At 49.9% G+C, this 15,322-nt stretch overlaps 1 protein-coding gene across 3 annotated transcripts; it reads left to right on the plus strand.

The window, feature by feature from the left end:
* Positions 1–8,864: 8,864 nt before the first annotated feature.
* On the plus strand, positions 8,865–14,911 carry EGR3 (early growth response 3). 3 transcript variants are annotated; one of them, XM_034761865.1, is made up of 4 exons: positions 8,865–9,055; positions 10,823–10,980; positions 11,173–11,235; positions 12,768–14,911. In XM_034761865.1, exons 1-4 carry the CDS (start codon positions 8,967–8,969, stop codon positions 13,775–13,777), a joined length of 1,320 nt encoding a protein of 439 aa, XP_034617756.1. In that variant the 5' UTR covers positions 8,865–8,966; the 3' UTR covers positions 13,778–14,911. The 3 variants fall into 3 exon arrangements, with proteins under 3 accessions (XP_034617756.1, XP_034617754.1, XP_034617755.1); XM_034761863.1 differs by lacking the exon at positions 11,173–11,235 and having other exon boundaries at positions 8,893–9,055; XM_034761864.1 differs by lacking the exons at positions 8,865–9,055; positions 11,173–11,235 and adding an exon at positions 12,056–12,199 and having other exon boundaries at positions 10,895–10,980.
* Positions 14,912–15,322: the final 411 nt, after the last annotated feature.

Below are 15,322 nucleotides of genomic sequence, written 5' to 3' on the forward strand. Positions count from 1 at the left end.
ATCCCTTTTTCAGCAATTGCAGTGTTTCAGGCATTATGCCTGGCAACAGCGTTTTACTCACTTCTCCCGTTTTATACACCTTTTTCTCATCTTTGTCCCCCATTGTCAGCTCTGTACACAGCCTAAATTTTGTTTCCATTGCTTCCATGCTTATGCAGGTTCTTTTGTCTGGAAATCCAACATTCCCAGTGATTTAAGTCCCTCCATGCTGCCTGCTTGCTTTGTTTCTAGGTGCTGCTTTGTTTGCCTGTTAATAATACTCTCTGTCTTGCTGTGGGATTTGCTAGACTACCAGTGCTATCATGATCCATGTTGCATGCTGGGTATTAGCATGAGAGGACTCCATGCTTGTAAAACTAAACTGCCTCTTTATTAAGAAAATTATTGACATAGATGCTGCCACTTCATCTAGTTTTCTAGCCATGTGCACACAGACTGATTTCTTGTTGCCTCCTCCAAACTCTTCCCTCCTGCAACCTGTGCTTGTCTTTCTAAGTTCCATGCAGGTGACTAAAAAAAAAGTGGTGATGTCTGTTATGCTCCTCAGTTCCTATCGGAGTTTGTTCCCTCATCTCGAATCAGCCCTCAAGAAAGTTCTGTCGCCTGCACAGAGGAGCTTTACCCTCCTGGTAAGAAGTTGTGCCTGAGAAGTGTGCTGTCTCCCAGAATATAAGCTCTGGGTTTGTTGGCAAAGTAAAGCTTTTTATTCAAAGATCCGACATCTCCATGGGCCATGTCCTGCTGCATTACATCCTGGGGCCTGTAGTCTCTGTGAGCCGCATCTTAAGGGTAACGGCAGCTGGATCCTGCTCCATTTTAAATCAATGAGGTGTGACTCTCAGACACCCAGCAATTTATCAGTGTGGTCCTCAGATTATTGAAATTCAGGTGCCCCCTTTTCCTGATTGGAGTGAAGGAGACAAGGCTCTCTGTGGAGGATGATCTCAGGGAGCAGCTGGAGGTTTTGGTGGCCAGTGGAGGGTCTCATTGCCATGGACTGCTGCTTCTGAGTATTGAGGGAGTCGAAAGTTCCCTACAGAGTTAGGAAAACTCTTGCTGCAGCATCAACATCTGAGCAGCAAAGGAAGCCTCAAGGGAAGCGTCTCTCTGTGTGTCTGTGCGTGTTGGGAAGCATGTGTGTCCGTCTGTGTGTATGTGTGCACCATGGAAAATGTGTGCCAGTGCATCCTTGTGTCTTGGGAAGTGTGTGTCCTTGTGTATGTGTCCGTGTGTTTTGGGAAGTGTGCATATGTCAACCCCCTCCTGCGCTGCCTGCACACTCCTACCCGTCTGAGTGGCTTCTTTCTCACCTTTGCTAATACAGTTGCTGCTGCCAGCCAGCTGCTAGTGCTGCCACCTTCAGGGATCATCCCTCCCAGCTGCAGACAGAACTTTCACTCAGCAGCATTTCCTGCACAACTCTGACTAGACCTGAAACTGAGCTTGTCCTGGCCTCCCAAGTACTGCCAGGTCGCTGCTCCGCTCTCATGGCCTCAGCTTTCCCTGCCCAACGGGGTCAGTGAGAGGACTGATTAAATTAAATGGAGCTGTCCCTTCCCGATGAGATCCTGCACTTGGATGTTTGACAAAGGACCAGCCTGTCTTCTGGATCCTGGGACTCCTCTTCTGGGAAGAAACACCCCAGTCGAGTCAGGAACAAGAAGCCACATCAGAAAAGTCATCCTGCTGGCATGGAATGACTGGAGAGTTAGGGGAGTGGGATGGCCACGAATCCCATAACCAGCCTCACACTTTATCTCTTGTCCTGACATGCAGTGTTCGTTTGCAGTCATATTCTGGCCTACCTGAGGTCATAATGGGATCGGAAGCACAAGTCCTACAAGCAGCAGAGGGCATGGAGTTTTCACAGATCAATCAAGAGGGTTATGTTAAAAACTCCTGGTCCCTGTGCAGCCTGGAGCATGCCCTCCATGTCTTGATTCAGGGAAGACACGCAGAATATCTGCTCCATAGGGTTTGAGAGAGTTGTTGCACAGCATGGTTCCCCCCCGGCTATGGCTTTCCAGGTAAGCGTGTAGCCTGAAGCCAGAATTTGGCCCACAGATAGTAAGGAATAAATTCTTTCATGATATAACTCCCTTGAAATTACACTCAGGATTAATTTAGCCCTAAATCTCTACATTATTATTGTTATATATGAAAGCATGTTGTGCCTATCACCATGGTATCTGGGTGCCTTACAAAGCTACACGTATGGTTACATGTAGAATCAATTGCTATGGTCATAACAACCGTACTGAACGAGACATCTGGACAGCCCAGGATACAGGTCCCAGTGGCCACCAGCTCATCCTGTCAGACGAAAGGTTGACCTGTCCTTGTTTCTTCTGACTGAACATGGCAAAGTGCATTTTCTTTCAGTCAGTAACAAGCTCTCCCAAACTACAGCTGTGTTACCTCTGACCCATCACCCAAGGTGATGTCAGGAAATGAGTCATAGGGACATTAGGTGTGCTACAGTGCTGTACATCATTGGTTTGGAAATCCCAGTGCCTGCTGACCCAGATGCTTCAGAAGAAGGCAACAATCCAACACAGTTCACCTCTCCAATTGTAAGTGGGAGCCTTGGCGGATTGGTGGTGCTGCTCCAGAATTCTATGGTGTCTGTCTAACTATCCCATGAGGAGCATCTAGCAGAGGTGCCTTTTAATGAAGGGATAGGTGACAGCTGGAAACGTGACAGACTTGCTTCAAAGCCTAGTGTAGAATGAAAAGCAAGAAAGAGAAATCGACAGTGGCTGTCAGGAAGAGCTGTCATCTCAACCACCATGTCATTATAATCCTTTCTGGTGGCTCTCAGTTCCTGCCTCTCTCCCTACTGTAAACAGAGCCTGCCGCAGCAGTTCAGGCAGGCAAGACAAGCTTTCCCGAAGTTCAAAAATGAAATGATGGGCTCTAGCTGCCTCCTCTGGGCTCTTTTTGTCCCACTGATGTGATCCTATGGCTTGCAACGTGAACAGTTTGGGGCCCTGAAAAATAAACACACCCTGTTGCCATGCCCACCTGGTGGTTTCTGAGGGCTTAAAGATTCCCTTTTATTCTCCTTTTCCCCTTCTCAAGGCAACTTGAGAAAAAGAGTTTGTATAGAGTGACTACCAAAGCAGCCGCCATCGAACATGGCCCAGAGTCAGCTGTCTTAGCAGCTTTCTCAGGGCCAGGTGTAGGACTTGATGGAACAGGTGCAGAACCAATGCAGAAGTTTAGGGCCAAAAGTCTCAGCATTCTGTGAAGACAAGAGTCTGAGGCCTAGTATCCCAGCATTCAGGGCCAGAGGTCCCAGCAACCTGTCACTACAGGTGTCCCCATCTCCTCACAATATAGAAATGCACAACCATGTGCTGGGAACATCCCAAAAACTCAGAACCTTTATGGGATGTTCACCACTGCAAACTTGAAGCCAAATTCCCTGAGAAATAAGAAGGCATAGAGGGCCATGAGGGGAATCTTCTATTTCTGTCTCCAGGGACATTGCTGGTAGAGGCCATTTCTATCTATTCAGGAAGACGATTGTGGGACTCTTCTCTGTGTGTCTACACAGTGGCGTCTCTCTGTATAGAAGATCAGACATGCTATTCTCTCTCTGTTTGTACTTTTTAGTCGTCACTTAGATGACAAACTAATTAGTTCCCCTTTTAAAAACCCCAGCTGTGCTCTGTGAATACCCTCAGCAGCGTTCTCTTTCTCCCCTTGCTCTGCACCTGCATGAATTTCAGCAGAACAAGCAGCACATGAATCACCCTCACACCTTCCTGCACAGATCAACTTCTGCTAAAATTGCTGGGCAGCAGCAGGGCCCACGGTCACAAGACCGAAAAAAAGTTAGGGAACTCACATGTCAGCTGACAGCCAAAGCCTACACAGCTCAGAGGTAAAGGCACTGCAGAGTTATTAATATTCAAAGTTTGCATTTTTGGTGGTGGTGGCTGTCCCCAGATATGCAGAATTTTGCACTTATATGCTAGACCCTTTCATCCGGGGAATCACAAACTACTTTAAAAGAGTGAAAAAAAGATGGTTTGGTCATTAGGGTACCAGCCTGGGCTGTAGAAGACTGGGGCTCAGTTCCCTGCTTTGCTACACTTTCTCTGTGCCTCAGTTCCCCATCGATACAATGGGGATAATAGCACTTCCCTATCTCAGAGAAAAATTGTGAGGTTAAACACATGAAACATAAGGCAGTGATTGGATAGTATGGTAATATGATGCTCTCAACCCCTGTGTAACAGAGAAGGAAACCTAAGGTACAACCCGGTGCAATGACTTGCCCAAGGCCACATGGCCTTCAAGTGACAGAGCCACGAATAGAACCCAGGTGTCCTGACTCTCACTTCATCCCTCTTCTCTATTTAACCATACTGCAGCAGGTGGGTCTCCTAGGGCAACAAAATATTACAGGTAGTAAAATATCTAGTGCCTAAGGATTGTGCAAGAGAGTGGAGGGTTGGGAAAGGAGGTTATTTTTCCAGTTTGTCTAGGGCAGCAAAACTTCCTGGCACCAACGCAACATCAGAGAAGTTTTTTGAGGTTGACATGGCGCCTGGATTAGATGCTGAGTTTGAGGTTATGTCAGTTTCTCTCTCCACGCTTTGTTAACACAGAGAATTTTTTGAACACAGAAGAAAATAATATTTGGAGGGATTTCCAGGATATGGATCAATGTCATTAAATTATTATTATGTATTTGTATTAGTGTACTGCCCGGAGGTTACAATCAGCCCTGGGGTCTCTTTTTGCTAGGCATTGTACAAACACACAATAAGAGACAATCCCTGCCCAAAGGATCAGAATCAGTGATCCTTTTTTGGCTGTTGTTTCGTGTAGACACGCGTTAGTGAAAGTATACAAAATTATAATTAAAGCCTCTCCATTTTCACATATATTTGTCAATAAACACAAAGAAGTTGTCTGCAAATAAATCTGAATCTAAAAAAAACATTTTTCATTTCTCCCCATGCTGCTCCCCCACACAACTGCATCACTGAGACATCCCTACGATGTAAAACTGCCTAGGAGCAGAGGAACAGTTGACAGCTAGACAAACCAGGTGCTATTTGAAAACAGTTCAGGAGTTTGGGGTTGCATGTATCTTTTCCTCTTTTGTCTAAACTTGGGCCTTCTCAGCCCAGGAAAATTGCATCAGTTTAACTTAAATAGTTTAAGCCAATGTAAACTCCCGTGTGGATATTCTGATTTCAGCTTCAAAGTATCTTATTACAAGTTATGTTAAACCAAAATAAACCACTCTTAAACCAAAATAAGGGTGTCCACACTGGGATTTACACCAGTCGGTTTAAATACACAGCTTAGGTTAAACTGCTGCAACTTTCCTGTGTAAACAAGCCCTAATGACTCAGTAGGCTTTGAACAGTGCAAGACAAGCTTTATCAATCAAACCAGAGTTTCCATATGTTTGGATTATTAATGGGAAATATTTTTTTCTCTCTGCAAGAACTTGGTAATGAAGAACTCCAAGGCAAGGGGTGTGACTAGCAATGCGAAATGAGTTCACACACTAGCTGATCCATTGCCCCTCCACCCACTGTAGACTCATCATCTCCCCAGGCAGGTAACCATATTGGTTGGGACCACGTGGAACAATGCCAAGACTGGGGCTGGGCTGCCTGGCACTCACGTGGATGCAGGGCTGGAACCTGCCTTTCACCATCTCGTAGGGTGAGGACAGCTGGGCCAGTGCCTGCTTGCTCCTTCACAATAATTAGGAATGAAAGTCTCATCTGTGTCTGCCAATAAAGCAAACACTCAGCCCTCCACTATAAAATCTGGAGTAGCTATTTATTATTATTCTGCGTTTGGCAGTGGAGGCAACCCGGGCACTAGAGTCGAGGGGGGAGTCCTGATCTGCACGCCCTGACCCACCTGTGTGGCTGCTAAGCAGTTCTTGGAAGTAGGGGTGAGAGATCAGGCCCTCTTTGAGGAATCCAAGAGCATTGTTTCTGGGAAGTATTTTTATATAATATAGGATAGGGCATACACTGCAACCTGATGCATTCCAGACATCCCCTCCCTCCCCCCAAATATGCCATCGGAAGACTCCTCAGGAACCAGAGTTAAAAAATGCTATGTCTGGAGGGGGGCCAAAATCTAGCAGAAGCAAGTGTAACCCACTGGTCAGTGTGTTATGTTATCTCCCTCTGAGCCAGAGCTATAGAGTCTGTGTGTCTGTTACAGCCCCTAGTCATGGAGGCTGTTTTTTTTAGCTATAGCTTTTAGCTCCGGAGGTGCCCTGTTCAACCCCCAGTGGGTCAACTAAAATGGCAACCATCACACAAGCAAATTCCCACTCCATCCCACGCTTTGCTTTGAAGAATGTGGGAATGGAAATCCCAGTTATCTCTGTATGAGTTTAGTGAGTGGGTGAAAAAGATCCTAACCCTTCTATTTTTTCTCCCAAAGATCCATATATTCCTTGCACCACTAGTGATTTCCTATTCAAAGTTGGGACTATGTAGTTTATAGTGTCATAGGTATGTACATAAGGCTTTCCAGCCACATCATAGACAAGGGACCAAATTCTGATTTCATTTACACCTGCATAAATCTGGAGCAACCCCTTTGATTTCAATGGAGCTACTCCAGATTTACACCAGTGTAACTAACAGTAGAATTTAGTTTAAAGTCCTTCTCCCAAGAAGTTTATAATCTAAACTGAACAACTGAGATACATAGTATAATAATTCAGATACAGGAGAACTCCAAAATATAACATGGGGGAGGGATAGCTCAGTGGTTTGAGCATAGGCCTGCTAAACCCAGGGCTGTGAGTTCAATCCTTGAGGGGACCACTTAGTGTTCTAGGGCAAAATCATACTTGGTCCTGCTAGTGAAGGCAGAGGGTTGGACTTGATGACCTTTCAGGGTCCCTTCCCATTCTATGAGATAGATACAAGAGCACTAGAATGGGTTATCTAGGGAAGTGGTAGAATTTCCATCCTTAGAGATTTTCTTAAGGCCTGGCTTGACTGGGATGATTTAGTTGGGTTGGTCCTGCTTTGAGCAGGAGGTTGGACTAGATGACCTCCTGAGGTCTCTTCCAACCCTAATCTTCTATGATTCTAACTCAAAGATTGGGAGCCCAGCACTCAGTTCCATACGGAGCCATAAGGACTGCAGGATCAGGCCATAGTCAGTACAGGGAACAAAGCTGGAAGGAGGAAAGAATTGGTCCCTTAAAATTCTGCAGCATCTGCCCCCAAGACAGTGGGAAGCAGGAGTGTTTGGTGCCATTCCCAGAGGGATGCCCTCTGTGTCCTAGCCCCCACTCCCAAAAGCTGGCAACATCCATTCTGCACACGACAGGGTAGTACATGGCTTGGCATTTTATACTTTGGGATGTTCAATGAGCAGAATCAACACCACCTTCCTCTCCAGCTAGATCAATTGAGTAGGGTGACCAGATAGCAAGTGTGAAAATTGGGACAGGTGGGGGCAGGGAAATAGGTGCCTATATAAGACAAAGCCCCGAATATTGGGACTGTCTCTATAAAACTGTGACATCTGGTCACCCCAAGCAGTGCACTGCAGGGGGGGTCTTTTGGGGGAGAGGCCTTAGGCCAATCCCGTTTGCTGAGTGTAGGCAGTCAGCATGGGGGTTACGCAGAACCCCCCCACCCCGCCCTCTAGCTACTCTACTCTGGGTGGGGTGGGGTGGGAGGGGGCTTGCCAGAGGCTGGCTGCACCCCTGCATGCAGCCCGGTGCCAGCTGAGCCTTCCACTGGCCCCGGGGAGCGAGCCCAGCCCCGGGTCCCTGCAGGGGGAGCGGTCCCAGGCCGGGAGGGTGCAAACCCCCCCCCCCCCCCCTCCGGGCGGCTCCTTTAAAGGCTGCCAGTTCCGCTCGATCTCTTTCCACTTGTAGCCGGGGAACCGGAACCCTACTGCCATAGAAGGAGCTGGGGGCGGTGCCGGATCTGAGCCTTGTATGGAGCTTCCCCTGGGCTGCCTGCCCTGCCGGGCCTCCCCCTCCTACCGCCGGGGCTCCCTCCCTTCCCCGCCTGGCTGCAGCGGGCCCCAGAGGGGGGCAGAGGGCCCCTACCCCAGGGGGGCAAGCACCTAAGGGGGCCGGGCTCCACGCCCCCCTCCCAGGCCCGGCTGGAGGCTCGTTCCCCCTCCAATGCCAGCATCTAACGGGGCCCTGCTCCACCCCTGCAATTCAGGGTTATCTTTCCCGGTGCAAACACCTCCTGGGGTAAGGGCCCTGCAGAGCCACCCCCCCTCCAGGCAATGGGGGCACAGTTCCCTTCTGGGCACTGCAAACTCCTAATGGGGCAGAATAAACCGCCCCCCGGCAGGACTACACCCCCTTCCACTAGTACACCTCTAATGGGGCATGTCCCCCCACCCCAAGTTTGCAGCGGAGAGCTCTCCCAAACAGCAGTGTAACTTTGTAACTTAGCCCCTAGGGGCTGGGGGTTGCTGCTTTTTTTGTTTGTTTATTTGTTTTGTTTGTTTGTTATGTGTTTGTACAGCAAGCAGCAAAATGGGGTCCTGCTCCAGGACTAGGGCTCCTAGGCGCTGTGGTAATACAAATAAATAATATAATTATTGTGTGTTAGTTGCACAGGCATCGGATGGGGACATGCTTGCCTCCCAAGGGAAGAGTTCAGGGATCATCCTGATGTGTCCTCCTCCCCTCCCCCCCCCATCAACCACCTGCCCCCAAGATGTAAATGTAGTACCCCACCCAAAAATGAAAATAATGGCACATGTTCACTCCCACCCAATTCCCCCAACGAGTTCAAGGCTACACCTTCCCCCTAAAAGAAGAGGCATGCTTCTGATGATGCAGGCCCGCCCCAAACGTGCAGTTCAGGGCTCACTCTGAAAAATAAATCAGGGATCTAAAGATGCACAATCAACCCCGCTGTCGTCCCGTCCCCCGTCCCCCCCAAGTTTGCAGTTAGAGATTCATCCGCAAATGCAGAAATCTCATGCTGAATTCTCCTCCCTACCTCCTCAGATTCAGATTTCCTACACATGGATTTCACTCGCATTGCAAAGCTGGCCCTGCAGGAATTGGGTAAGTGGAACTGTTGCAACATAGAATTTTTCCATACATTTGCTATATAACTCGGAGGGTTTTATTTAAAGATAGCATCAGTTGGCACACTTAACACGAAACCACCTAATTACTGACGCCTTGGAAGTGCCAAACTTTGAAGGGGGAGGGGAGGTTAAAAATCACAGGCGACCAACGAGTGTAACCAGCTTTAAATTATGCAAAGTGCTCTTGTGCATAATATCAAGGAGAGAGGTGCCGGGGCTACTGGATGCAAATTAATTTCTTTTCCTCTCCCATGATTAGCTTGAAAAGAAATCTCAAGTCTGCCGCGACTTCTGCAAGTTCAGCACCTTTAAGCCAGTGGTCTTAAGCACTTCACTCCCACCAAACACTGCCTGACACTGTGCAGTGGCACCTCCATAGCTCACCGTTCTTGGTTCCCTTGGAAATGAAACCATTTCCCTGTGGCCAGTTTTTCTTCCCAGCGTTGTGTATGCACAAAACCCAACACATCAAGCCTCTAGTTCCTCAAGAGAAAATCCTGGTTCGGACCCCCGTCTCCAGACCTACCTATCTTGGGGCGGGGGGAGGGGAGAGAATGCATGGAGTTAACATATACTAAATTGTGAATACTAAGTGATCCATAGGAATATGGATCCATAGGAATATCTCCCCAAATGAAAGTGTTTCTTTGCATGCAGGAGTTTGTTGGGAGGGGGGGTTCAAGTTATGTACAGTGGTTATTTCCTGTTTAGCTTTACAGATGTGCATTGACAGCTTAGCAAAGTTACAGCAAGCAACTAGTCAATTACCATCTACGCCGACTGTATTTAAAACACGGTTTGCTTTAAAAACACAATCCGATGGCACCATTGCAGGCGCCTGATTCGTTTGTTTTGCAAAGGGGAGCTGGGTGACCACCCAGGGCTGGGCACGAGTAAGTTCCGTGGCTAGAACTTGTCTTTCAAAAGTAATTGCGAAGTCATCTCAAAGTCACGACGAGCGCTGTTTCTTTTTAAAAGTCCACTCTGGCTGAGGGAGGCAGAGAGGTGCCTCTCCAGCCATGCCCGAGGTGAATACTAATAGCGAGCGCCCGGTGCACAGGAGCGCGGTCAAATCTTGACCCGGGTTAGGCAGGGCAGCTTGTCGTCCAGATGTGCTTTCAGAGCTATACAGCCGATAAAGATACTTTTTTAGTGCACCGAGGTGCTTTCAAAACCCTGCACCGCGTCCCTTGCTTTGCATCGCAGTTGCAAAGCAGCATTGGCTGAGGCGCTGCTTCCTGCTTTCTAGTTTTCCATTGTGAGGAGCTTCCATTGTGACGTCGCCATCTCGGCTGGGCTTTGTCTGTCCATATATGGGCAGCTACGTCACGGAGCTTTCCAGTGCCTCACATAAATAGGCTGTGGATTTCCCTGCGAGCACATTTGGGCAGCAGTGAGTGAACCTGCTCGCAAGAGAGGGGGACAGAGACAGAACGACAGAGACAAGGAGGGAGGAGGGATCAAATACTCCCACCGGCTTCTACAACCAGATCTGCAAGCCAGATCACCCCCTCCCATTCGAGGAAACACCACCAAGGACCCACTGAGGATTGTACCCCCATCCCTTTCCCCCGCCTCCGCAAACCACCCCCAACTCCCCCGCCTACCCCCCCTCAAAACCCCCTCCCCCACCCCAACTTTTCTCTTGCATGATTTCCCTTGCACGGATTTGCCACTCGGATCGGATGCCGTTTCATTGGGAGCTGAGCTCAGAGCCACGCTGAACCTGCTTCTCCTCCAGTGCTATGACAGGCAAACTCGTGGAGAAGCTGCCGGGGACCATGAACACTTTGATGAACCAGTTGCCTGACAATCTGTACCCAGAGGAGATCCCCAACTCTCTGAATATCTTCTCCAGCAGCAGCGAGTCAGTGGCTCACTACAACCAGATGGCTGCAGGTAAGGGGAAGGGATATATGGGGAGGAGAGGGGGTGGGGGTAAAGGAGGAGGACGCGTGTTGTGTGTGGGGTGTGATGGAGCCTAGAAGGAAAAGGAGACGATGGGGCTGGGAATCTTTCCCCCACCCACCCATCCATCCAACGTCCCCTTCTTTATGTGTTTCTATGCGTTCGCTGTCTCCGCTGCTGCAGGGCTTTCCTTCGCTTCTCGGGGCTGTAGTGGGGAGTGGAAGCTGCCAGACAGAGAGGTGGCAGGTATGGTGCCGGTGCAGAATCGCTGGGGGTCGGAGGGTGGGCAGCGGGTCCTGAGGTGCAGGCTTAAAGGGGCCATCTCCAGCCACCCCAGGCGCTATTCAAAGTCATGGATGCTTCCCCTTGGACAGGGATAGTGTGTATATTATACGTGCGTGTGTAAATGCAATGTGACTCTGTGTGTGTTAGGTGTCTCTCCCTCTGTGTGTGTATCTAGCTAGAGATATCGACATCTGTGCTGTGTATCTATTCCATGGGGTTAGTCCAGAGTCTGCTGCCCATTGCTGTTTTAGGCACTGGGGAGAAATAATCCGGCACTGGGGAGAAATAATCCGGCACAGACTTTTTTATGAATATTGTTGTCAGAACGATAAGGGTGTGGGTGTGTGAAATCTATTTTCCAACATGGGGATGCAGCGGGAGTGGTGGGAATAGGGAGCTTTCGGGGGAGGAGGAGATGGAGCAAACCCTTGGGGAGACAGGTGAGCCTGTAAGGCAGAGAAGCGATGGCTCCGCTCTCTCACCCCGCACCCCAGCCCTCACCCGGGCCAGGAGTACTTGGGTGCTGCTGAAGTTGCCCCGGCTGCTGCTCTGGTTTCTTCCAACTTGATTTCTTGGCTGGGGGGAGGGGGGATTCTAGAACCTCGATCCCCGCTCAGGGAGCCGACCCGGTTCTGCTGTCCCCTCTGCACACCTCTGCCCCGATCCGAACCGCGGAAGCTCTTGTATTTTGCCAATTCAATCCGTTGCAGGATTGCAACTCCACAGCTGCGCTGCTCGCTCTAAAACTCCCTTGTATCTTCCATAACTGGGCTGAACGCAGAAAACACGGCAAGTTTGTAAAGCGCTGGTGGCCGGACACGGGTCCCTTGGAGTCCCCAGCTCTGCCTGTGGGGTGGCAAAGCATCTGGACACCAGCTGAGAGACCAGTTCGCTCTTGGCAGCCTGAGCCTACCTGTAACTTCAGGTACCTGCTTCCTCCTGACCCACCTCGAGGGCTTTACTGGGCTATAGCCATACGAGACAACACAATGCGTGTCTCTCTAGTCCGTCTGTGTGTGTAGTTGTCACCTCTAGAGCTGTCTTTGTGGAGATGTGTAGGCAGTCTATATGTAGATTGTCCCAGCTGTCTATAACTGCGTGTGTGTGAACACCTATGGGTATGTATTTGTGTATCAGTGTGTATGTGTGAGCACAGGTGTGTGTATTTGTGGCTGTGTGTGTGTCACTACCCACGTATGGATACACATGGCTGTGGGTGAAAGTACCCATAGATGTATATAATATAGATCTCAGCCAAGCTTCTGTTTCATTTTCCTGCTTGTTACCTGGGCAGTGGTTTGGGATTGAGCCGCAGTTCTAGGTAAAAGTCCCTCACCTGGGTATTTCTCGCCCCATCCCACCTCTCTGGGTGTCCCAGATCTTAGACCCCGTCCCGTTTTCCCTCCTCCTGTTTTATCTAGGGCCCCAACATTTTTGCTTGCACCACTCTCTGACGCTGCGTTACTCATCCCCCTTCTCTTTCCTTTTTGCAGAGAATGTTATGGATATTGGATTAGCGAACGAAAAGACCAACCAAGAGCTGTCGTCCTATTCGGGTTCTTTCCAACCCACCCCTGGCAACAAGACTGTTACCTACCTGGGGAAATTTGCTTTCGATTCCCCGTCCAACTGGTGTCAGGATAATATTATCAGCCTCATGAGCGCTGGGATTCTGGGGGTGCCCCCTTCCTCCAGTGCCATCACCAGCACCCAGACCTCTACAGCCAGCATGGTGCAGAACCAGGGAGAGGTGGACCAGATGTACCCTGCGCTGCCCCCCTATTCCACCTGCAGTGACCTCTACCCGGAGCCAGTGTCCTTTCACGACCCCCAAAGCAACCCAGGGCTCACCTATTCCCCCCAGGATTACCAAGCAGCCAAGCCAGCCTTGGACAGTAACCTCTTCCCCATGATCCCAGACTATAACCTCTATCACCACCCCAACGAGATGGGCACGCTCACTGAACACAAACCCTTCCAGAGTTTGGATCCCATTCGGGTCAACCCTCCCCCCATCACCCCGCTGGAGACCATCAAAGCCTTCAAGGACAAACAGATCCACCCCAGCTTCGGCAGCCTCCAGCAGCAGCCCCTCACCCTCAAGCCCATCCGGCCCAGGAAGTACCCCAACCGGCCCAGCAAAACCCCGCTCCACGAGCGACCCCACGCGTGCCCGGCCGAGGGCTGCGACCGGCGCTTCTCCAGATCCGACGAGCTCACGAGGCACCTGAGGATCCACACGGGCCACAAGCCCTTCCAGTGCCGCATCTGCATGAGGAGCTTCAGCCGCAGCGACCACCTTACCACCCACATCCGCACCCACACGGGCGAGAAGCCCTTCGCCTGCGAGTTCTGCGGGCGCAAGTTTGCGCGCAGCGACGAGCGCAAGAGACACGCCAAGATCCACCTGAAGCAGAAGGAGAAGAAGGCCGAGAAGGGCTCCTCTTCCTCCTCCTCCTCCCCGCCAGTGTCCTTGGCCCCGGTGGTCACCACCTGCGCATGAGGCTCCCGCCCCGATCCCTGGTCCCAGTGCCTCCCAATTGCTGCCTTTAGCAAAAGCGCAAACATGGGGATCCCTCACCAAGGAACAGTTGGCAGTGCGCGCACCTCCCCTCCCGTCCCCGCTTCGTGGGGACTTCGCTTTCAATCGGATCGTCTTGATCCGAATCGGCTGTGGGAGGGGCGGGGGAGCCCCCCACTTCTCCCAGCGGAGCGTAGTGGGGAGCGGGTGAGGGGTTGCAGGGCTGTGATGTGCCAGCTGTGGAAAGGCATGCGGTGCGAGCGAGGGTGGTGGTGACGGTGTCGGGGAAGCTCCCCGCTCCGAATATGCGCGCCCCCTTCCTCCCCCCCTCACTACTCATTGGAGGTGGTGGGGGGAGCACCAAAGCGCAGTGCTTGTTGCCCGTTGAGACTGTGCGTCCCTGTGTGTGTATGTGACTCTGAGCTGAACTGGGCTGCTTCGGCGTCAAACCACCCCCAAAGGACTCTGGACAATGGAGAGAACCAAGCCACCTCTTGGACATAGTGGGGACCTTGGGTATCATTGGAATGGGTGGCCTTCCATCTGATCTAAATGTTTCTTACAGAAATGCCTAGGATGCTGCTGCTGCTGCTGCTTCTGGTCTCCTGCCCCCCTCCTCTTGGAGCCGCTTCCTTTATGTTTTCCTGGTCTCTTCACTACTTGTCTTCGAGGCACTTCCTCTGATGTGCTGGAGAAGGGATATGGCTTGGGATCAGCTCTTGGCTGCTCCAGATTTATCTTCATGGGTTTATTTTTTAAACCGATTTCCTTTACAGGTTCATCCTCTGTCTCCTTCCCCCTCACCTCTTCCACCCAAAGTATCCTCCCTTCTGGAAGGAAGAAAGAAAGAGGCAATCCCCCTAAATTACACCATTTCACTCCACTTGGTGTTTTAGTTCATGTCACATTTAGTATGAAAACCCTTGGGAAGAGGGGGAGAAACATCTTTCTCCCTTTCATCTGGATGAGAAGAGGTTGTTGCCATTTCTGTTCTTGTTACCATCTCTACAGCAGTTCTGAATTAAAATATAATAAAAAATATATACAGTATGTATTTGTTAATGTCACTATTGGCTTTCTAGTACAGTACCAACCATATATAAAGGTATATAAGTATTTACAGCTTTAATGTTTTATTTTTGGAGAAGAGAAAATAACTGTGAGGAGTAAAATTTTACTCCAAACTTTCCTCCAAAGGGAAGATGGGGGATTTGTATTCAACTAAAATCCTCTTTTATCACACCCAGATCCACCTCCCAGTTGTCCTCAGTAAGCAGCTCTGAATGTACTTGCTCAATTGAACCCTACGAAAGATGGGGAAAATGGAGCTGCTTAGCAGCTTTCATCAAAGATCTGACTGAATGTACTGTTGTTACCTATTCAATCTTTTTCCCCTGTGGCTAGTATACTGTTGGGGTGAGGGAGGGAGGGGGGAAGTAATTGAGTTTACAGGATGTCTGATTTAAAGTCACTTTATGCATCTTTTCACCCTTTATTTTTTTCCAAAGCACCATTTTTCTGTGGTGG

This window comes from Trachemys scripta, chromosome 2 (genome assembly GCF_013100865.1).
Source record: "Trachemys scripta elegans isolate TJP31775 chromosome 2, CAS_Tse_1.0, whole genome shotgun sequence".
NCBI classification, from domain to species: Eukaryota; Metazoa; Chordata; order Testudines; family Emydidae; genus Trachemys; species Trachemys scripta.

What these genes read in the sequence shown, in the direction of transcription:
- EGR3 (XM_034761865.1), top strand. Translation starts at nt 8,967, where the DNA reads ATGCTGAATTCTCCTCCCTACCTCCTCAGATTCAGATTTCCTACACAT. An exon ending in GCTGGCCCTGCAGGAATTGG is followed by an intron (nt 9,056 to 10,822) that starts GTAAGTGGAACT and finishes CTTCTCCTCCAG; the next exon opens with TGCTATGACAGGCAAACTCG. An exon ending in GCCAGACAGAGAGGTGGCAG is followed by an intron (nt 11,236 to 12,767) that starts GTATGGTGCCGG and finishes TCCTTTTTGCAG; the next exon opens with AGAATGTTATGGATATTGGA.